This window comes from Myodes glareolus, chromosome 18, assembly GCF_982192425.1.
Source record: "Myodes glareolus chromosome 18, mMyoGla1.1, whole genome shotgun sequence".
NCBI classification, from domain to species: Eukaryota; Metazoa; Chordata; class Mammalia; order Rodentia; family Cricetidae; genus Myodes; species Myodes glareolus.
In genome coordinates this window covers 64,946,244-64,970,394 of record NC_142043.1, presented here as the reverse complement: position 1 = coordinate 64,970,394, position 24,151 = coordinate 64,946,244, and the positions used below count along the sequence as shown (strand labels likewise).

The 24,151-nt window shown below is 40.8% G+C and overlaps 1 protein-coding gene across 3 annotated transcripts in view; it reads left to right on the top strand.

Annotated features, from left to right (window-relative positions):
- Nucleotides 1–24,151, top strand: part of Zfand3 (zinc finger AN1-type containing 3) — a 243,572-nt gene that overhangs the window by 186,333 nt on the left and 33,088 nt on the right. For all 3 annotated transcript variants that reach the window (XM_085679849.2, XM_085679850.2, XM_048451276.3), the window contains one exon: nt 4,990–5,055. In XM_085679849.2, the coding sequence (XP_085535975.1) occupies nt 4,990–5,055 (66 nt within the window). The remainder of the gene's footprint in view (nt 1–4,989; nt 5,056–24,151) is intronic.

Below are 24,151 nucleotides of genomic sequence, written 5' to 3'. Positions count from 1 at the left end.
CATAGTAAAAATGGCAATTCTACCAAAAGCAATCTATAGATTCAATGCAATCCCCATCAAAATCCCATCAAACTTCTTCACAGATCTTGAGAGAACAATAATCAAGTTTTGAAGGCGTAAGTCACAGACAATCCCACACCAGTTTGGAATTATGATTAATAGAATGGTTATTTATTCAAAGGGGAAAAAACTTACAGATTACCGTCCCAGACAACAGCCCCTCCGCGCGAACAGGAAAGGAGTCCAGGGGCCGGAAACGGAGCCGGAAGACAAAGACAGAGTGGAGGACAGCCGCTGCTTTTTTTAAAGGGAGAGAGACCACGCCCCAATGGGCTGGTAACTCAGCGGCGATTGGCTGAAGGAGCTGAAGGAACTCCCACAGCAAAGTTTATATGGCAAAACAAAAAAATCCAGGATAGCCAAAACAATCTTATGCAATAAAGGAACTTTTGGAGGCATTGCCATCCCTGACTTCAAACTCTATTACAGAGCAACAGTATTGAAAACAGCTTGGTATTGGCTTAAGAACAGAGAAGTCGACCTATGGAATCGAATAGAAGACCCGGATATTAACCCACAAACCTATGAACACCTGATTTTTGACAAGGGTGCTAAAGGTATACAATGGAAGAAGGAAAGCATCTTTAACAAATGGTGCTGGCATAACTGGATGTCAACCTGTAGAAGAATGAAAGTAGATCCATATCTATCACCATGCACAAAACTCAAGTCCAAATGGATTAAAGACATCAACATTAATCTGCCCACTTTGAACCTGATAGAAGAGAAAGTAATTTTTTTTTAACATAGAAACAGTCAAAAGTTGTCTTTCTGAAATTGCCATAATACAGGTTGCAGATGTGACACACAGTTGTTGGCAGTGATAGCAGCTTGTCCATGGCGATCACTCCGTGAGCTCCTGATTTTCCAGAGAGCAGCATGCTGAGTTTCTGAGAACAGTGATGCTCTGTGCTTGGCACTAAACTTCCTGTAAAAGGATCCTCTGAGCTGCTCAGCTGGCCACAGTGGTCTCCACTAGAATCTGGGCTTCCTGTCTTGATATTGTTAGCATTAAATATTAATGCCTTTTTGGTATCACCAGTTGTCTTGAGCCTCTTTGGTACACAAGAGCATAATTTAAATTTTTTTTTTTTTTTTGCTTAGAAATGTATTTATTTTCTGTTTCCTGTCCTCACCCATGTAACCCACAGTCACGCATTGGCTTTTTCACCTCACTCTGCTAAATGACTAGTCTGTCTTGCTTCTTAGTGAAAGTAAAGATGGCCAAGAATGGAACAGAGCTCCCAGTGTGCTGTAGGTACATGTTCAGAGCTATAGGTACATGGGGTGGTTCCCTCAGATGTTAGATATTTCTGATAGGAACACTGGTCCCGTTTTTGGTGAAGTGGACAACTCCATTTTGTCCATTGACAGTAGTTCAGTTCTTAGTACTATTTGTTTACTGGAATCATAGGGGACACATTTTCTAGAATATTATTTTGAGATGTGTTTATGCTGTGGGACATTTGTTTTAATGATACCAAGATGTGTTGCATTCTTTTATGTTGCATTTGTTTAACTTTGTGAAGCTGTGTTACTTTGCTTGTCTAAAACACCTGATTGGTGTAATAAAGAGCTGAAGGACCAGTAGCAAGGCAGAGAGAAAAGATAGGAGAAATCTGGGAAGAGGAGGAAGAAGGAGCAAGAGGAAAGGAGGACGTAAGGGACCAGCTACACAGCGAGCCACGGAGTAAGAGGGAAAGTTAGATACACAGATGTAAGAAAAGGAAAAGCCCAGAGGCAAAAGATAGATGGGATAATTTAAGATAAGACAAGCTCGCAAAAACAAAACAAGCTAAGGTCAGGCATTCATGAGTAAAATTAAGCTTCTGTGTGTGTTTTTATTTGGTAGCCAGGTGGCGGGCCCCCAAAGAGTAAAGAATAAAAAAACAAATAACAGTCAAATGCCATATTTTTCTTGTTGTTGACAGAAACCCTTCCCATAATCGCCTACATTTGTTTTAACTGTTGATTTATAATTAATTTATAAGAGCAGATAGTCTCCTCTCCAGTGACTAGTCCTTTTGATTTTTTTCCTTCAAGAGTCTGTGATTTGGATGATACACTATTAATATAAGATGCATATATGGTACTCACTGGCTTTTGATCTGTGTTTTAAAGTGTTTCATAGGTTACTGTCTGCCAGACCAAACTTAATTCCAAGTTTTCCATTTATAATATTGCCCAATTATCAAATCTGGGATATATTATCATTGCCAGTTACTGTTGCTGTCAGTTTTTCTTGGCTCAGCTGTGGTTCTGTTTGTATGTCAGTGTAATGGAGCGAACACATTGAATTAAGGCTGCTAGCTTAACAAGCCTCTGGAGAACACTTGTATGGTGATGCATGTTGAGTTGTGCTTTGTAGCTAGAAAATTATTTGCATTTTTCGCCAAAGCCCACAGAAATTTATTGATGAGTAATTTTTTTTTTAAAGATAAACTCTTAACCTTCAGGTGAGGTAAAATTTCCTTGATTCAATAATTACCTGGACATTTTCAGGCATGGAGTGTTAATTGAGGAGTTCCAGATATTTTTTTTGCTTTGATTCCATGCTTTCTCCCTTCTCATACTTGTTCTGGATGGCTTGTTGATGTTCTTTAAGAAACCTTTCTGGTATACACTCTTACTGACTGTTCTCCACAGCTCACTGTGTTTTCAGAACCCTTGATCCTGGCCAGATACTGAACTAGGAATTAAAGAAAATCCATCATATATTGTAACTTACTAAACTGCTAATATTTATGGTGTATCCAGCTTGCTTAGAAAAATGCGTAAGTCTTCTGCTTACCTTGGCTTGTTCCATCAAGAGTTTATATTGAATTATCAGGAGCCTGTATTTTAAAAAATAATTTTATGTGTATGAGTGTTTTGCCTGTGAATAACTATAACTATGTAAGTGCCTAGTGCCTGCAGAGGCCAGAAGAGTGATTGGGTCCCTGACTGTCAATCAAACCTGGGTCTTCTGAAAGAGCAGTAGGTGCTGTCAACCAATGAGCCACCTCACCAACCCCAGTGTCTCAGATGATGTTCTAATATTTTTGTCCAAATTAATTCATTCTAGTACAGCCTGAACATCTGTCTTAACTTATGTTTCTAACACTATGATTAAACACTGTGGTCAAAAACAACTTGAGGAGGATTGGGTCATCTTACAGCTTGAGGCCTTTATCATAAAGGATTGTCAGAATTGGAACTCAAGGCAGGTACTGATGCTGAGGCCATGAATGAGTGCTCATCATGGATTAGTCAGCTTGCTTCCTTATACCATCTAGGACCATCTGGTCAGTGATAGGACCACCCACAATATGGAATAAATGTTCAGTTGGAATACCGTGTCCTCTGAGAGATCTTTTGAATTTTTCTAATTTCTCTTGCCCCATTTTTATTCTTGCATTTTCCAGGTGTTGTTGGCTAGTGGTGAATGTTCTTCCTCCTGATTGCATGTGACATTCACTATGTGTTCAGTGCTTTGGCACTTGGTTCTTCTCCATCCAGCTATTTATCACAGCTGTGTATCATTCTTCTGTACATAAGTCCTGTCTTCCTGATAAAACTGCAGACTCTGGAGTGACCTCTGTGGTGCACCATGGGTATTTGTCAAGTGCTTTTGGAAGTTAGCAGCATACTTCTTGGTTCTTTTTTTCCTTAAATATGTTCCTTCTATGACTTATACTATATAAAGGTTGTTGCCATTATGGCCTTGAACTAGGAAAGAATGGGTTAATGGTGGGCTTCTTAGGTTGGATCTCCAAGTCCCCTTTCCCATGACTTCAGTTATTGTTTCCACTTACAGGTCTCAGGGCTCTTTTACCTTTTTTTTTTTTTTATTTCAGTGAGTAATATCAGTGGTATAAAACTGTACCAACTGTTTTCCTTTGCTGGAAACAGTCACCTGAGGAACGTTTTTAGAATAACCTAACTTTTGCCTGTGCGTTCTGCTCTTGTCACCAATACTGCTTTCTCATAGCGAGTTGAGAGTTATTGGCATCCATATTGTACAGCAGCTCTCTGTTTTCAAAGGTGAGACATAGTCGTTGGTAACGGGAGTCAGTATCAACTTTGTATTATTTTGATTGTCCTTATCCTGCAGAATGGAAATGCTGCTTTCCATTCTACTAACTAAAGTCTTCACACTCTAATTATCAGATATCAGAACCCACCAAGATCTCATGGAGATACACTCATCCGTGCCACTTAGTAGAAACTGAATATCCTTCCTTGATCAGTAGTATTTTCTCTATATACTGAAACATTCTTACTTCTTCTGATAAGCCCTTTACTATTCCTTCTCTTAAGAAGGAATGCTCTTCTTTAATGCCGGTTTTACAGTAAATTCAAAGTACAATGACCACTGAGATTATAAAAGGATACATATGCCTACCTGGTTGTTTTGTGGAAGAACTCATATCTCCAAATTTTGGGTAATTTCTTAATTACCTGGATCTGAATTCTAATTAAATTTTCATCATTTAACTTCTCAACATTATGTGAGACTTAAGAATATTTTATGAAGCCCGGAAGTGGTGGCACATGCCTTTAATCTCAGCACTCGGTAGGCAGAGGCAGGCAGATCTCTGTGAGTTCGAACAGCCTGGTCTACAAGAGCTAGTTCTAGGACAGACTCCAAAGCTACACAGAAGCCCTGTCTTGAAACCACCCTCCCAAAAGAGTGTTTTATGAAAGGTATATCACAATGTAGAAATACTGGGACTCTATGGACTCCATGGACTCCATTGCTAAGCTAAAATACAAACTTTTTCCTTTAAAGGAATCTGTGTACGGTTATCACTTTGCTTCCACTCCTAGTATATCTGCAGGTTGAGCCTGTCCTTTGTATGCTTCTCTTTCTTATTTGTGGTGGCAGCTCTGGGCTTGTGGAAAGTACCTGACTGATGTGCCTTTTGTTTGTTTGTGTTTTGTTTCTAGGTGGGCCATGCACAGACACAGCTCATGTCTCATTAATCACACCAACCAAAAGATCCTGTGGTGCAGGTATGTACAGCAATCTTACCTGAATTTGTACCTGAATTCTAACTTGGTCTGTATACTCCAGGAGACTGTTTTAATTTTTTTTAATCAATGCAAAATGATATATTTTGTACTTGGGATTGGGTAGAGTTTGAGTAGAAGTGAGAATGATGTTCATTGGAGTCATATTGGCTGAATAGTGCTGGCAGCTAGTTTCTAATAAGTAGGCATCAAAATTTACCAATTTGCTAATATCACAAAGTTGATAAGACAAAAAAACAGGTATGAAATGCAGAATATTGTCCATTTGTCTAAGACCTGGATCTTCTAAATTAATGTTTAAGTAATGATGAAAGCATAAAGAAGCATTTATAGAAAAGTAAATACCAGCTTGTTTGTTGCAATGTGTTAGTAATTTTGGGAAATTTCTTGTTGATGTTGAAGCCATGGTGTTCTACTGGAACCAGTCTTCGTGTATGGATGGTGCCCCAAACATTTTTGCGTCTGTGACGATTTTGTTAAACATGAAGTCATGATTCATGTAGCCCTTTATAAAGCTATTCAGGTGTCTACTGTTCCCTTAGCCTATAGCTCAATTTATTTTAAACGGTTTACCTTTCTAGTAATGCTAATTGCTGTTTAAGATATTTCAAGGTTTGTTTTCATATTATATTGTTTTCGAAAGGTCACAGTCGAGATGGTCTTCATTATTTAATTCAGTCCTTTTAAACTCTCAAACAGAAAAGTAGAAACTGTTTCACATGCAGGTTTTAATCCTTCGCTCCTGTAAATATGGACGGTTGCTGTGAATGTTTATGCAGACCGTCTTTGTGCAGACTCAGAGTAACATCCAGTGCTGAACTCTTAGAGAATTTGATTTTACTTTATTCTTACGAATAGCCAGCTTTAAGACAGGTGTGCGTGATAGTCCTGGCATGCTGTCATTACTGTGTGCACAGTGGGCCAGCTCTATGAGATAGAGTGCATTTCTCTGCCTGATTGAGGTACAGACCAGTGGCCCTAAAGTTAGGTCGATTGTCTTCATTGGCCAGTGGAAGGTTGGGAGATCACTTCTGCAAGATGATTCTCATTCACAGATGAAAATAATGGTGGGTACTCAGGACACTGGATTTCCTGAGTAAGACTGCTAAAGAGCAGTGTGGACAGGACCTGAATGTCCGTCCTGCAGATGCTAAAACCTTTTGTATTACATTGCATCATCATATTACTATGTACCACGTTTTTATTATATGCTCCACCCACCTCAAACTTAAGTATGTCATTGAAGTGTGAAGAAGCCAAACACATATTTGATTACAGTGTTTAGTAATGTAGTTTTAAAATCCAATTTCTAAAACCAAATTAGATTTCAAATGTTTTTTCCTTTTTTCTTTTTTTTTTCCCCAGACAGATTTTCTGTGTAGCCCTGGCCATCCTGGAACTTGATCTTTAGATCAGGCTGGTCTTGAATTCAGAGATCCACTTGCCTCTGCCTCTTAAGTACTGAGACTGAAGATGTGTGCCACCACCGCCTGCCTTTTTTAGCCATTTATATATATGTGGTTTTTATTTTGTATTGTTTTTTTTAAAAGCAAGCTGACATTTCAAATTGTTTATCTATAAAGTGGGATAAGACATCTCACAGATTCAGTGTAAGAAGAACATTATACATAGATCATATAGTAGATGTTGAATGGGTCATTGTTTTATTTTTTATAACTACAATAATTTTTAATGTTATCAAAATACCTGGTATAAATAATTGGGGGAATAAAGATTTATATTGGCTCCTAGTTTCAGAAAGATTTCAGTCCATTATAGCAAGGAAGCCATGATGTTTGAGGCAGAGTCTATTCACATAGTGCATGCCATGAGGCTGAGACTGGCTGGAACCAGGTGGGCACGGCCTTCAGAGGCCTTCTACTTGTAGCTGGTTTTCTTATCCCATGTTCTAAAAAACTTGCTACAACTTTCAGATAGTAAAAGCATTGGAAACTGTTGAAAGCATGAGCCTATAGGGGACAGTTAGAGTGCAGCCTTAGCATTTTGTTTCGAGTCTTTAGAGACAAATGACCAACCTACAATTTAAAATGTATTTAGTCCAGCTTCAAAAATCCCCATTCTCTTAGCAGTCTCAATACAATTCAGAACTCCAAAGTCTCATCTGAGATGGAAACTTGTAACTCTTGGCACCTGTAAAATACATGTTTCTAATTCAGTGTCTGTGTGAGCAGACCACATATTCTTTCTAAAGGGAGATACAAGGATACAGCAAGTAAAAGATGGTCCAAAGCAAGGCCAAAAACCAGCCGAGAAAATACCAAACCTGTGAGCTCTATGTCCACCATTCAGAGCTTGTGGTGGCATCTTCTGAACTCCAGTAGACTTGGGCTACTTTGCTATTTGCAATCCTTTGTAGCCTCTTTGTTGAACAAGCTCCTCTCAGCGGCTCTAGCCTTGCTTAATGACATCTCATACTCATGGCTTCTCCAACACCCCAGCATCTCTGCTTTCCCTGAAGCCTCACGTCTCTATCTCCACACAACCCACTTAGGAGTTCCTGCTGTACTTGGACGAGGTCAGTGGTGGTGGTAGGGGACGAGGAGGTGGTAGTGATGGAGGAAGAAGAGGAGGAGGTGGAGGAGGACGTGATGGTGGTGGAGGAGGAGGGGTGGTGCTGGTTGTAGTGGTAGTAGTGGTTTTTCTTTAAACCTTGGGCAAACTCCCAGAACTCTATAACTCTTGAATTCTGTGTCCCTGTAAAAACAAACAAACAAACAAACAAAAACAGCAACAAAAATTACCAAATTCTCTCTCTTACCACAACTGATAGTCACTGTGCCTGGGTGGCTGAACCCTAGATGGCCCTTTTCCAGAGGTGCCTGGAGGCTCAGTCTTCAGGCCCTGAGATTTTAATGGAAGTCTCTAAGGAGTTTGAAGTTTATTAATTGTAGGGTTTCTCTGTGTAGCCCTGACTATCTGGAACTTGCCTTGTAGACCAGGCTGGTCTCGAATTTACAGAGATCCTCCTGCTTCTGGTTTCTGAGTGCTGGGATTAAAGGCATGTGCCACCACCACCCGGCTTTGAGTTTGCATTTTTTACAGTGGAACCTTGGATGGGTTGAGCCTTGCCCTCAAGAGACGACCTCTGTTATCCTATTGAAAATTGTGAGGTTCCCTCCCTTCGTTGTCCCTTCCTCCCTCCTTCCTCTCTTTGTTTTTCTGAGACAGGATTTGTCTGTATAGTCTTGCCTGACTTGGAACTCAGTAGACCAGGCTGGCCTTGAACTCCAAGACTCATCTGCCTCTGCCTCCTAGTGTTGGAATCAAAGGTCTGAGCCACCACCACCTAGCTGATGGTGTTAATATCAGCCACAGTTTAGTTTGTCCCCAGTTCTAAACATTGTTGTGCTCTTTTTTCTACCTTGTTTAATTAAGTTAGCGGTGTCTGAAGAAGGGGACAGGTATAGAGTTGTGAATAAGGACATAGGTGTCGTTTGTGAATCAGGATACGGTGTTTAGACTGTGAATCAGGTTGCAGTAATGTAGTTCATGAAACAGGAGGAACACTAGTAAAAGACTTTCTCAGCCATTTAAAATTACTGTTTTGTAAATCCCCCCCACATACATTCATACATACAGCTTTTAAGTCAGGTATGTCTGTATACATGTAATTAAAATATAAAGGCACTTGAACTTTTTAGATAAGAATATGCAATGAAAACAGGTTGTTATTTTGTTTATTTATTTTTTGTTTAGTGATTATTTTTTGAGTTCTAAAGGTCAGCTTTAGACCTGTTGTTGTTTAGCTTAGTCAAAGACCTGAGTGGTTAAGCAGGGCGTCTCAGTTTGTATAAGGGGGAAGGGGAGCGGTGAGACCAGCCTCTGGGGACAGGAGCAGCAGAAGAGAAGAGAGAGAGAAGGGGGAGAGACAGGCAGTGAAGCAGAGATAGAGAAAGGAACAGACAAAGAGAAAAAGAGATGGGATGTGGGCAGGGCTCTTTTAAAAGGGAACATAGTGAATGTGCTCTTAGTGACTACAACTGAGAACATAGCCTGTCAGAATCCCAAAGGCAGGCCAGTACAGATGCCTGAATACTAACACTGTCCCCTGGAATTGAGGTTAGAGAGGATGGTGAGCCACTATGTGAGTGGTGGGAACGAAACCCAGGTCCTCTGCAATAGCAGCAAGTGCTCTTAACTGCTGAGCCATCTCCCCAGCCTCCCACACAGATATTTTTAATAACCAAATTCACTATAACCTTTGGTAGGTAAAAATAAGCAGCATCTTGATAATTTTGGTATTTAATCAGAAAAAATAAGTGAAAAGTTGTGTCGGTATCCCTAGTCTACACTCCTTTTCACTCTTTGTTGAGCACCGAAAGGTTTGTCAGCCAAGGGCTGAAAAGTGCTCTGTGTGTGCTGGATTGCCTTGGCTAGAGAACATCACGCTTATAGATGGCTGCAGAGCCCATATTACTTCAGAGATCTCAGAGTGTTTTACACATACTTCTTTATTAATTCTCTGAACCTTTCTGCCAAGATTAAATATGCTGTAAAGGAGAGTCTCCTTCCTTGGCAACCAGACACTGGAAGAGGTCCTTTTGTCCTCCATCTTCTCTAATCCCCACATGATGCCAAAATCATGAGCATGGTGATTGGAGCTGTGGTCAGCATCCTTACACAGAATTATTTCTATGTAGAGATTCATGTGGTCTTATTTTTGTAGTTAAAGTGCTTTGTGGGAAAGGTGGGAAGTTTAGCTTTGCCTTTCCTTTCCTTTCCTTTCCTTTCCTTTCCTTTCCTTTCCTTTTCCTTTCCTTTCCTTTTCCTTTCCTTTTCCTTTTCCTTTTCCTTTTCCTTTCTTCCTTTTCCTTTCCTTTTCCTTTTCCTTTTCCTTTTCCTTTCCTCTTTTTTTTTCTTTTTGGTTTTTGAGACAGGGTTTCTTTGTAGCTTTGGAGCCTGTCCTGGAACTCTTTCTGTAGACCTGGCTGACCTCGAACTCCACTTGTCTCTGCCTTTCGAGTGCTGGGATTAAAGGTGTGCACTGCCACTGCCCAGCTACGCTTTCTTGTTTAAAGATTTATTTGCAGTTACAGCAAAATAAAAGTTCTTTTTTCTGGGGTATGACATTCATGAACCTTAAAATTGAAATTGAAAAGGACAGTGTCTTGACTTTTTATCACTGTGATAAAGTCCATGACCTAAAGTAACTTAGGGAGAAAGGGGGATTTATTTTCTCTTACAACTTTCTGGGCCCACTCCGCCACTGAAGAGTCAGGGCAGGAATGCAGCAGAGGAAGTGGAGGAGTGTCCTGGGTCACTCAGCCTGCTTTCTTCCATCATCCAGGACCACCTGCCCAAAGGCAGTGTCTCTGGTGAGCTGGACCTGCCTATGTCAATCATTAGCCAAGAAAATGTCCTATCGACAATATGAATGGAAGCATTTTCTCAATTGAAGTTCTTCCCAGATGACTCTAACTTGAGTCAAGTTTGAAAGCAAATGAAAAAAGAAAACAAAAAAACCAAAATAGTAAAAAAATTAGGCTGGGCAGAAAGGTAGGGAGCAACACCCAGTTTTAGGTTGCCTTGGAGACAGTCTTATTATCAGCAGGATCTTTAGACAGTGACTCAAGGGCTCCATTCTTTAGTGTCCAGGGTAGACATTGTGGCATGTGGGGAAAGGGAAAGCCTTCTCTAGCTGCCTTTTAAAGCTTTTTTCCTTTTATTTTATAGTTCACTTTTCTCTGAAGTTAAGACGAGAAAAGAATTCATAGCCAGCAGATGTTCTTCATTGTATCTACACTTCCTTTTATTCTCTTCCACCTTGTATGTTAGACAGGTAATATTCACTGTTACACTTGAAAAATGATTTTAAAATGTTGCTTGTGAGTTGAAATGTAGTTATAATTAGTAGAGTAGCCAGTAAAATCACTATTTGTGGGGCCCAAGATGAGAGCAGGAGGAATTAGAGACTCAGAAAGCACCATCTTTGCACCTGTAAGAAGCACAGGAATGTATCCCTGCCTGCTAGGTTTTCTCCTCTTCTTTACCTACACTTGTTTATCTTGTTGGCTCACCTATTTTTCCTTCAGTTCAGTTAAAAATAAAAAAGACAGGAACTAGAAGAGCCTTGTATTGTTTATTGTTTCTTTTTCTTCCCTAACAATTTTCTCCACAATTCTTGGGTAGCCTGCTTGTGATATTATTGTGTGTTCTTACAGAGATAGAAGAAGACTCTTCCACCTGGGAGTTGAGGGAAGGCTGGTGTGCTAAATAAATACACTTTATGTCAGTGCTCAGAAGCAGTTAGAGGGGTTATTTAATTGCTCTGTGTTACCAAGAGATTCTGTAAAATCTCTCAACTGATCCAGAAGCGAAAGGGTGATGGTGTTACATCAGGTGACCTCCCCTTCTTGGCAGTCCCTGTATTTGTGTATTAGCTCCACATAGAGTCAGTATTCATGAAAACACTTCAGCTGGTACATTGAGCTCTGAAGAACGAAGTCAGCGGACTAAGCTCTAGTGGTCAGTATTAGTCACCATTGGTGCCTCTGCTAAACAGTGACGTCCTGTCCTCCTTTCCAGGTGTGAGCTCAGCTGTAACTCACTTTTCTTACTTGGTAGTCCTCCAGATAGGGCTCATCCTCAGGTTTGCAGTCTCAGCATTTGAGACAGAAAATTAGAAATTTGACCTACTTATGTAATGCACAAGTTCCTATCAGTAGAATATTAGGGAAGATCTAAACCTTTCTTTTTTATTTGCATTTAATGTAACGATTGAAGAAAGATCAAAACAGTAAATCTGCCATGGCAAGGAAAAAATGATTAAAAATTTTTACTTTATGTATTCATCATCTTGGTCTTCAGGGAGTTTCTTTGATCCTTGGAGTTTCGGGGGACAAATGAATTTAAATATTTGACAAAGTTGCAAATTTTCTTTTAATTTAAAAGGTACCACCTTTCCATGTTCTGCCTAATTAAGTAAGTATTTCCCACTGAAGTCTATGGTGGTATGTCGTAGTGGCTCACTCCTGCCAGGATGTGTGTTTTCACAGTTGTTGAGATGAAACGAAATGGTCCATGCTTTATTTTGTGTTTGTTGTTACTGGTTTGTTTTTCTATTAGTCAGTGTGCCTCAGTTTGCATTAGAGAATGAAATGGGGGATTAAGGCACTAGATATGCAGATGGCTTGATGCTGGGCATTTGAGTTTAAAAACCACATCAATTCCAGAAACAACCAGTTCTCTGTTTTTAACTGTTCCCCTAATGGGAGTGACATCTTCTTGCCACCAGTTGCACGTGTGAGTTATAGCTTAGCTTGTGATTTGGCTTGTTGCTGTTTTAAAATGACATGGGGGAATGGGGTGAATGAAGGGGAAACACTTGGCCCTTAAATTTGAACCTGTACTGTCTGTGTGCTTTGAGCATATTCAGTTTGCTTAGGTACATTAACATACACACTTAGAGCATTTTAAAAAACCTTTATGGCCATTTGTTTTATCATAACTTACACTCTTCCTAAGGAGAAAGAGGCCTCCATACCCAATCAATAGCTGCTCTGTTGCTCCACAGGGCAAGCCTACACCATTTCTGAAGGATATGCAGACATTTACTGCTTACTCCCCCTTTGGTGCTTTTGTGTTTCTTTAGGTGGTAGCTGGATCTAGGCAGTGCTGTTCAGGTGGTGCTCCTTAGATATGTGGGCTTGATAGAAGGCACTGGGACAGGAATGTGGCCTTGTGGCCTAAGCAGACTGACCAGAATGAACACCATAGAACAGCCACAAAGCTGAGGTAGGAAACTTTGGAGTCTGGCACTGATACTGTCCATTAAGGAGATTTTTTTTTTTCTGTCCTACTTGGTTCCTGGCTATACTAATAGAACGGCACATCAAGCAAGGCTGTAAATAAAAGTTATTACCTAATAGGTGGGTGCCGAAGTGGAACGGACGGAGCTGAGGCATGGAGGCCTTATTACTGCTCATCAGCAATTATAAACAGGATAAAGTGTGTGGGACTTGCGCTGATGCAGCGGCAGCTAATAGAGGCTGGGATGACACAGGGCCATGAGAGGATGATGTATGCTAATGGGCTTTTACTGCCTCATCTTGGTGCTTGCTTTCAAGACAAGTTGTGTTATCTGTTTTCCTGCTTGCTCATCTATCTCAAGGGAGACAGTCCCATTGCCTCGCCTGCCAGTGGGTGGGCTGGCTTGTACTCCTCTTGCCTGCATCTGCTTCTAAAGCATCACCTTCATAAGATAAACACTTTTGGAAATACCTCATCATCGTAGCCAACTAACACCATGATCTTACTGGCTGCTCGCTGTGGTGGTTGTAGAGCACATCTTCAGAAGGGGGTGTATCTATGGAGTACAGGATCAGGTCGGGCTCATCACTGTGTTAAACAACCATGGTAAAGAAGTGATGTTGCCTGCTCCTGGGAATTCAACCACAAAAAGGCAGGTTAAATTCAGAAACAAATACAATTAAATCCAGCTTTAGAGAGTAGCAGGAAAATAATTTAGGTTTATTTTAAAAAGTAAAGATCGAAGCTGGAGCGATGGCTCGACTGACAGCTATTGTATAGGACCTGAGTTTGGTTCTCAGCACCCATGTTGGGTGACTCACAGTCACCTTTAACTCCTGTTCCAGGGTATCAGATGTCCTCTTCTGACTTCTGCACGTTTCTGCACACATGTGGCATACAGGCATATACTCAGGTCTTGCATATGTACACAAACACACATGAAATAAGATGGTTTTAAGAGAGGACTGTGATTATGCCAACCACAGGAGTGAGCATAGCATGAGGTGATTCCTTCATGGAGATTCTGAGAATTCAAAACCCTAGAGTCATGGGCATGATAAAGAGACACTGGATGTGGAGTCAAAGACTAGCAGAAGGATTGTGGTTTGTGTGAACAGAAAACTTGAGGTCCAGCAGCACTTCTGAGTACCATGTAAACAACTTGTGCTTCAGAAATTGAGATAATGCAGTGTTGCTCAGTTCTGAGCACCCCCAACCACAGCAGTCAGACCCAGACAGCAGAAGCTGGCACAGAGCACAGAGGGTTTGAGAAGGGTGTTTCAGTTTGATCCTAGAGTTTAAGTGTTCTAGTTATTCAGCTCTTTGTCACAGTCAGGAGACTTCTTGTTGCTTGAGAAATTGTAATTTTGTTATGTAAAATACAGGCTGAACACAGATACTGTCAGTTTTTTATGTGGTGTCTTAAACTATGGAGTAGGTACAGACACCTGATAGGTGACAATCTTATTGTGCCCTTTAATCTGTAAATGCTTTGCCACTGGGCAAATGTAGAGTTTACCCTTTTCATGCAAAGTAAGATTAGAACCCGGAGATAGATGTTTGCAGTCCCAGAATTCGGAAAGTTGAAGCAGAAAGGTCAGGAGTTCATATCCAACCCTCAGCTATATAATTAATTAGAGACTGCCCAGGGTAACGCTGTTAAAATAAAAAACAACTAAAAAAGCCCATAAAACTTTACTTGTCAGAAAACATCAGTTGATACTGATTGTTGGGTATATGGTGAGTAGTGGCCAGTAGAATGAAGAACGAGAGATGACTCTGAGAAAGATGTTTGTGTGAGTAGTTGACAAGATTTGACAGTTGCTAAGAATTGGCTGAATAAAGAATGTAATTCATAAACCCAGGAACCAAGAAAAATTGGGCTAATGATAAGGAGAAAGTGCAAAGCCAAATGATTGGTACCATTTTTGGTTTCTGATAAGCTAAATTTTTACATCCTTGTAGATCAGGCTTTCTCAACCTGTGGGTCTTGATCCTCTTGTGGGGGGGTCACATATCAGATTTTCTGCATTTCAGATATTTACAATTTATAACAGTAGTGAAATTATAGTTACGAGGTAGCAACAAAATAATTTTATGATTGGAGTCAGCACGACATAAATTGTACTAAAGGGTTGCAACATTAGGAAGGTTGAGGACCACTGTTGTAAATAGTAATAAAATTAGACGTAGTAGCCTATTTGAGGAATTATCAATCTAGAACAATAGTTCACCTATGCAAATTGTTGAGCGAATGAATACAGGGAACAAGGCATTGAGCACAGAATGTCAGTCAGCTGAGGAAGACAGAGGAAGAAAAAGGATTCTACAGCATCCTACAGGATTGGGAAAGGTTCATGAGAAGAGTCAGGGGGTGGGGACCTAAGGAAAGCTGTTCTTACGGCTCACAGACCACTGGGTAGATGACAACTTAGAAGTTTGGTGTGGTGGGAAGCCAAAGCTTGTCCAAGACTATTCTTTTCTGAGTAAAGGCATTGACAGAAGCATCAAGGTAGAAGTAGCTACAGGAAACACTGGTGGATTGAGGGGGAGAAAGAACATCTCCAATTAGAAGGTGGTCCAGACTGTAATTCAGTGGCATGCATGTATGTAAACCAAATGAGCACTTCCCCAGAGGAAGGGGCAGAGAGGAACATGGATGCATGCCTCTGTGTCTTTAATTATAAGCATTCAAGTTCACCGTGTGAGACAGAGTGGCACATCACATGATCAAGTGACTGAGGAGAGTGAGCAACAGTCTAGAGACGGTCAACACAGCCAACCAGCGTCTCTTGAACACTGTATGTTACTACTTCCTATGCAGAGAGAACCTACAACCTGGGAAGAAATGTTTCTTTTAGCCCTGCTTTGATTAACATTTAGCTTGCACTGGTCCTCATCCTGCTGCTTGTAGTACATTACTCCCTTCGTATCCCTTTCCTCTTTCCCTTATTTATTTATTTGTTTGTTTGTTTGTTCATCAGTCAAATTCAGCACCATCTTCTCTAGCCCATTTGTACTTCTGGTTAGAGAAGTCCCCTGCACTTAGCTGTTTATTTTGTCACTTGTGTATGTATATACACGTGTGTATGTTCAGCTCCTTACCACCAGCAGATTGATCTTCTATGTTACCACAGGTTGTTCATAAAGCATGAAATCCAGTAAATGTCATGTGTATGGTTGTGATTCTCTGAATGTTTCCTACCAGACCCCAAGTTCTCTATACCAGAAATACATTTCTTTTTCTGTAGGTCTGGTATCATAGTACCTGTTCATTTGAAACAGCATGTTTTACCTAATACCTCATTGGTTGTTAACCTTCTATCAGTTCCTCAGAAGCTATGCCAGATTTCTCTTAAATCTCTTCATACCTTTGAAACCCTCCTTCTGGAGCACCTCGTGTTTTAATTCCTGCCCAGATGTGTGGTCTTTAAGTCTGGCGTGTTGTCCTAGAGCTACTTTCCTTATTCTTGCCCTCTTTTATCCCCTTCTGTGCCCAAGCACAGCACTGAGGTTGGGTAGTAGAGGAGACTGGGAATTTTCCCCTCTGTTGCAGCCTCTCCAAAGAGTTTGCCTAAAATCTATGGCTGCAGCTTCCTCATTCTCTGGCATTTCATGATGTTACCGATAAGTCAAACGGCACCAGTTTAACTTTTATAAGTGCCTTTATAATTTTCACCTTTATAATTAAACTTAGAATCACATTTTTAGTCTTTGGTGTCATAGAATTTATAATGAAGTGTCTAGTGGCTATCCTTTGTTTTATTCAAGATGTTGAGCGCTTGCTAGGCACCTTAAATATGAAGTCCAGTGTCACCCCTTGACTCTAGGAAGTCTTTTTTTTTAAAAGATTTATTTATTTATTATGTATACAACATCCTGCCTCCATGTATGCCTGCACGCCAGAAGAGGGCACCAGATCTTATTACAGATGGTTGTGAGCCACCATGTGGTTGCTGGGAATTGAACTCAGGACCTTTGGAAGAGCAGCCAGTGCTCTTAACCACTGAGCCATCTCTCCAGCCCATCTAGGAAGTCTTTGGTAGTCCCCAACCTGGTACTCATAATTTAGGTGTTGGAATGGCTGGTTATCAGACCTCTCTCTGTTCTCGCTGCTGGCGTCCTCTTTCACTGGCTGGGTAATTCTGTTATCTCTCAGCCCTTCCTGGGATTTTATTCCAGTCTTCACCATTCTCTGAGGCTTCTTTACAGTTCCCCATTCTTATTCACGATAGAATTGATTGCACAGTCTCTTACGTTCTTAGCAATTACTCCTTTGTTGACCTGTCTTGAGGACATTTTTCTCTTTACCTTGGTCTCCATTCTCTAGTTCTCATTTGCCGAGCTAAGCATGGTTCTCTGGCGGCCTCTGAAAAGGAATGCTTGCGGTAGTGCAGGGCGGGCTTCTTCTTCCGTGTCTCCTGGGCGGAGCTCTTAGTAGACGCTTTCCATGGGCTGCAGTTGGGCAGGTGTGTTGACCAGCAGAACTAGTTGTGAGCAAGCTGAGAACTGTTGTCAGGTGTTCACATTAAGGAAGAGGATGTGAGTCTGAGAGAGTGTGCACACACTGTGTCTGTTCAGCTTGTTCTGTTTCTTTAAAGAAGGCCTAGCCAGAGTTCCACCAGACAGCTGGCAGAATGGCCAGCACAGAGCTTACAGACTCACACAGCACTTCTGCAGATAAACTTTGAATGGTTCCCTGGCCTTCTGCCCTAGTTCTCACCCCACTCATTCCTGATTTTTCTGAGTCCAACTTTGGGCTCCTGCCCCCCATCCCCTGGTCACAGTGGCTTGTAGCTGCTGAGGTCAGCTATAATCGTCTCCATAACCTACTGAGAACTTTTTTTTTTTTTTTTTTTTTTGCTGAGGCTGGAGAGATGGTTCAGTGGTTAGCGCCCTCGCTGCTCTTCTAGGGGCTGCCAGGTAGCCTACAGCTGCCCATGTCTCCCTTTCTGGTTCCTGTGGGTACCTGTAAATAACAGGTGTATACACACAGATTTCACCAAAACAACAACAAAAAGCTAGCCTGTTGAATATGTTAAAAAATATTCAGTTATTTTATTAAAATAGGGTCATTCATTTTTTTCTAAATGCCTTTTCAGATTCCATCTGAGAAAGAACCAGAAAATACTGCCCTGTGTTGTTACCCTGCCCCATCAAGTACTCACCACTGAGCTATAGCTTCAACTCCCTTTAGACTTTTTAAGACAGGTTTTGTTCTGCTTTTCCTTTTTTAGTCCTTGTTTTAAAAGTTAATTTCACTGTACATATTAATGAAAAGCAATCCTTTTAGAGTTTTCACAAACTTGCCTTATTAAAAAATAAATATACCTCATTTCTCAAGTTCTCTGTTTTACTGTATGATCGTGTATTTCTCTTTTATTGTGGGATTTATCACAATTTAGGACCCATCGAAGCTTACTCATTTTTGTGTGGCTAAAATCATGGTTTAAAAGAAGATTGTTGTATCTAAACCTACAAAATGAGTAAACACTTTAGCTAATAAACAATAAATTTGGTTGTTTATGATTAAAAATCAGAAGGTTTAACCTTGAATACATTTTTGTCATGGGGGTCCTCATATTGTGATTAGTTACCTGAACAGCCAAGCACCTCTGTGGACTCTGATAACCAGCCTCCCACTATGTATGTATAATTATTTTTGGTATATGCACATACTCTGCTGTAAAAGCTTATTTGCCCTTATGCTCCCTGCCGTTCTGAATTCTCTGTTTCATTACCACTACCCACCCACAGAGTTTCAGAAAGCCATTCCCAAATAGGAGAGCCACAACTTGAATTTTTAAATAAACCCCACCTCTATTAGCTCTACAGATGAGAAAATTAGTTACCTGTTATGCACTCCCACATTCATCTGCCCTTTCAGAACTTATTAAAAATGCATACATGTGTAAGCTAGAAGTAGGGCATCAGCTCAGTGTGTCCATTTCCTGTTACTCCAGTGAGGACAGATGGCTTTCACCTTGAATGTGGTGCATGCTCACTTGCTAGAAAGTGTACTGACAGTTGCTGATTCTTCTTTTCTAGGAAAAGTTGAACTCTTCTCCAGAGAAAATGTTATTGCATCATAGTTTGAATTACATGTCTAAATCTACAGGACGCCTTTTTTTTTTTGGTTTTTTTTTTTTTTTTTTTTTTTTTTTTGGTTTTTTGAGATAGGGTTTCTCTGTAGCTTTGGTTCCCGACCTGGAACTAGCTCTTGTAGACCAGGCTGGCCTCGAACTCACAAAGATCCGCCCGCCTCTGCCTCCCGAGTGCTGGGATACAGGACGGCTTTTAAAAGATAGAGGGTTGGGGAGAGATTTGTGTAGGAGTAGCTGAATGGGAGGAGGTGCTCACCGTAGCGTTTTTTTTCTGGCCTGGCACAAAGTGGTAGTTTATATAACTGACAAAATTCAGCTCCACATTTCCCTGTGACAACTGTTGATACATGCATTTGTAGAAGAGTAAAATCACATTTTTAATGTTTTAGCTAGCCATCCTCATTTCTAAAATAGCAGTAGTAGTTATTGGCATAATTAAAAATGAATCCTTATTGGGTTGGAGGGCTACAGCCTAGGAATGACCTGTCAAAGTCTGTGACATGTGATAAAGAATACTTAGAGGTGAGAGTGGACTTCACAAACCTGGAAAGGTGTGAGTTTCCACCTCCCTGTTGATTACCAGCTCCAGCTGACTGTCACGAAGTTGACCGTAAGTGGGATCAGTGTTTCTGGGAAGAAGTGCGGAAGACTCCCTTACAGGTACGTCATCTGCAAGCTCGGCTACTCTGGTGCAACTGTGTGTGGGGTTTTCTTTTTCAACATCATTTCAGACTTAACAGAAAACTTGGGAGTTTGTTTAAAATTCTCAAGTGCCTCCTATACCTGTTGTGCCTCAGTTCAAGGACCCCCAAGAAGACCACCACGGAGCCACACTTTCAAATGTAAAAGCAAGGTTTCATTTATTAAGTATGGGCTAGCATGTGTCCTCTGCCTATAGTCTGACACAGCAGATGGAAAATGACCCCATGTGTTTTTGTAAGGGGTTTTATAAAGACAAAAACCACAAAGCAGTCACAAGGTTACATTCTCAAAATACAAAATTACTGATCCTAAATCAATCACAATTGGCTAAAGGTGAGGTAAAGCTCAGCTGTTAGTTTCTGATAGGCTATTAGTATCTAAGGGAGATAGCAATAGAGCCCACCCATGGTTACATCCTCCAGATATCTGCTGACTCTGTGCTAATCTCAGGGTCTGCTTGAAATATGTCTAGCTGATATCACCCAACTGATGGGGGAAGTTGGGTGGGGGAATGGGCTGCAGTCAGTAACTTTATGTAACTTATGTTTCTCCATTAGCTAATACTGCCCCTAAAGAGGGGTTCTACGGCCTTTATCTTATCCTGGGGCCTGGAGTGTAGTTTAAGGTCCCAAAAGGGCCCAGCACAGAAATAGAATCTTTTCCAACTTTTCAATTCAGGGTTAACATTTTGTTGTTGTTGTTGTTGTTGTTGTTGTTTTTGGAGACAAGGTTTCTCTGTAGTTTTGGAGCCTGCCCTGGAACTAGCTCTTGTAGACCAGGCAGGCCTCAAACTCACAGAGATCCTCCTGCCTCTGCCTCCCAAGTGCTAGGATTAAAGGTGTGTGCCAACACCGCCTGACAGGGTTAACGTTTTAACCACACAGACTGCCGCTGCCTGTTTGTCTCTGCACATGCATCTACATCTTTTATAGAGTGAATTGCAGACCCAATGTTTTCTCATATAAAATATCAAATGTGTAATTTCTTAATACCAAGAATTAGTCTTATATGATCATGTACACTTTTCATAACTTAAAATTTAAGTTTAATGTAGTTCATAGTATTTTTAGTACAGTTGTTCAAAGTGTGGATAGCTTGATAAATCTCTCATTAAAGAGTTGAACAGAATCAGTTGACTTGAGGTTAAAATGTTCATTACTTTGTCCTCTCGTGTTTCAAATGTGTATTACAGACAATTTTATAGCATAAATAATAAAAACCTAGAGGCAGATATTGGGGTTCAACCTGAAGATCAGAAAAGCAAAGCAGCCTGTCACTGGTTTTTACCTTTACCTCAGATTGAAATGGTGATCCTGCCTCCAGGAATCTCAGAATGAGACTGAGCCTGAGAGCTGTCTCTTCCCATTTTATATTCCTCTCTAGTGCTGGGATTAAAGGTGTGCACCTCTACCACCCGACTTCTATGGCAAACTAGTGTGGATGCTGAGATTAAAGGTGTGTGCCACCACGCCTGACCTGTATGACTGATCAGTGGAGCTGTTTTGCTCTCTGATCTTCAGGCAAGCTTTATTTATTAAAATGCATATGAAATACCGCTACACAGTTTTCATAATAATTTTATTAGTTCTTTGCCTCTAATTTTCTAGTAGCTCATTTTATGGATGGGTTATTTTTCTTTTCTTAACAAACAGTTGTTGTTTTTTTTTAATTTTGTTTTGTTTTGTTTTTGAGACAGGGTTACATTGTGTAGCCCTGGCAGTCCTAGAGCTTACTCTGTAGACCAGGCTGGCCTCTGTCTTTCATGTGCTAGGATTAAAGTCTTATATCATTACTGTTTGGCCATTTTTGGTTTTGATTTTTTAGAATGGCTTTCTCCAGCTCTCCTAAACACTTGGTACCCTTGGTAGAGCCCATCATTGATGCAACCCCAAGTATGGAATGGCTGTTTCTCTTGCTCTGATTGAGAAAAGGTTACAGTGTTCTTTCAGAGCACAGGGGAAATGTGAAATTAGGTCCAGTGTAACCTCACTTGAGAAGTTGTTAAAATGTGGCACCTAGATTATTACTTATAGGCTTTTGTATTTTCCCTGACACTAATGAGTAGAAGACCAGAGTTTGGGTAGAAGAAGCTAAGTGATAGGTTAGAATAGGAACTAAATTAAACTCAATGCTAAATTGGAAACAAAAAATAGTTTAAAAACAAATTAGCTGTTTAATTTTAGCATCCACTCAGTCATGAATTCAAGCTGATTTTCTTTTTCTTTCTTTTTTTAAAAAATTATTTATTTATTAAAAATTTCTACCTCCTCCCCACCTCCCATTTCCCTCCCCCTCCCTCTCCAGTCCTAAGAGCAGTCAGGGTTCCCTGCCCTGTGGGAAGTCCAAGGTTCTCCCCCCTCCATCCAAGTCTAGGAAGGTGAGCATCCAAACAAATCAGGCTCCCACAAAGCCAGTCCATGCAGTAGAATCAAAACCCAGTGCCACTGTCTTTGGCTTCTCAGTCAGCCTTCATTGACAGCCACATTCAGAGAGACCGGTTTGATCACATGCTCCGTCAGTCCCAATCCAACTGGACTGGGTGAGCTCCCATTAGATCATTCCTACCATCTCAGTGGGTGGACGCACCCTTCGCGGTCCTGACTTCCTTGCTCATGTAGACTGATTTTCTTTAAACAGCAAAATAAAAATGTTCAAATATTCTCCCTTTCATTAAACCTGTAGCACACATCCCCCAGTTGCCAGTTTCTTGTGACAAGATTGCCATCATGAGGAAGTTGCCTTTACAGAAGTCAACTCCTTGCTTTCATTATTGCTGTGTTGAGCACCAGGGTAGCCAGCAGTGTAGCTGATACTGTACCTTACCTGGAAGCTTGCTGTAAGTCAAATAGGTAAAACAATTGAAGATTTAAAAAGACCTCCAAAGAAGGATGTGTGTCTGTGACTTTAAAAAATAACTTAGGAGACTTGAGTAGTGTCTTATTTATTTTTATCCATTTCCCAATCCCACTTCTACAGTCAGTATTTCTATATAAAAGATGGGTTGTCAGTCTTCTTAGCAAACAAACAAAAAACCCCACAACACCAGCTTAGACTCACACCTGGGCAAGCCATTGGTGCTTTGGAGACCAAGATACTGGAGTTTAATCTTTTGAAGACACGTGATTCTGTCTATACTCTCTGGTCCTCTTCAGATATTAGGCATCAATAGGAGGGAGCTGCTATAGTTATCAGAGTTACCCAGTATCTCAAGACAGTTAGAAAACTCGAGACCCTTCTGTGGAAACCTCTAGACTTAATAAGATTGGAGCATAGAAGATTTACTCCACATTTTTAAAAAGCTTAACCCTTAAATTTGTGTTTTGAGAAACTAAATGCAAACAGTGCTATCTGCCTTATTTAATTACATGAAAATAAGTGTGGCTGTGTCTATTTCTTGTATACATGAAGATATAAAGCTTACTGTTTTGGTAGTGCTGAAGAAGACAGCAGAGCAGAGATTCCAGGCGATGCTTCTCAGGAATCCAGGTCTGGATTTTCATCCTCCTCACTGATTTGTAGTCAAGGAATAGTTAGAAGGCATGTGGCTGACATGTAGTGATTTTTTTTTCTCTTGGTGTTTCCTTCCTCTTTTCTTCACCTTTCTTCCCTTCCCCTTTGCCCTCCACTTCCTGAATGCTGGGATTTTAAACTTGGGCTCCCATGCACAACTCTCTTGAGTTTATCGTTTGTTGTTTAAGAAAAAATTATTTTATGTGTATCAATGTTTTGGCTGCATGTAGGTCTGTGTACCTGGTGCCCAAGGAGACTGGAAAATGTTGGATCCCCAGGTACTGTAGTTACAGTTATGAGGCATGGTTAGGTACTGGGAACGGTTTTCTGGAAAAGCAGCCGGTGCTCATGTCTCCATCCCCGCCCCGAATGCCCCCCCCCTTGTTCTTCTCCTCTCCTCTTTCCTTCCTCCCTCCCTCCTTCCTTTTCTCTTGTCTTCCTCCCTTCCAACACAGGGTGTCATGTAACGCAGGTTTGTTTCAGACTTACTATATAGCTGAGACTGACCTTGAACTTTTAACCCTACAACCTCTACCCCCTAAATGTTAAGATTACAAATATGTTTACCATGCCTGGTTTATACAGTGCTGGGGACAAAACCCAGACATTTGTGTATGCTAGGCAAACATTCTACTCCTTGAGCTTCTCCGTTTTTCTCTTCTCTCTTTTGTCTCCTTAGTACTAGTGTTTCCTTATTCTGTGGTTTGCTCTCCTGTGCTGTTAGTTGTTAAAAATCAGTACTGTAAAATATTGAGCTCTAAGATAGCCAAGGTCATAAAAAGAAATATATTATATATTCAGGGCTATTTAGCAGTCTGAACAAGAAGTGGGGGAATCTAGCCAGGCGGTGGTGGTGCACGCCTTTAACCCCAGCACTTGGGAGACAGAGACAGGTTTATCTCTGTGAGTTCAAGGCCAGCCTGCTCTACAGAGTGAGTTCTAGGATAGGCTCCAAAGCTGCAAAGAAACCCTATCTCAGACCTGGGGTGAGG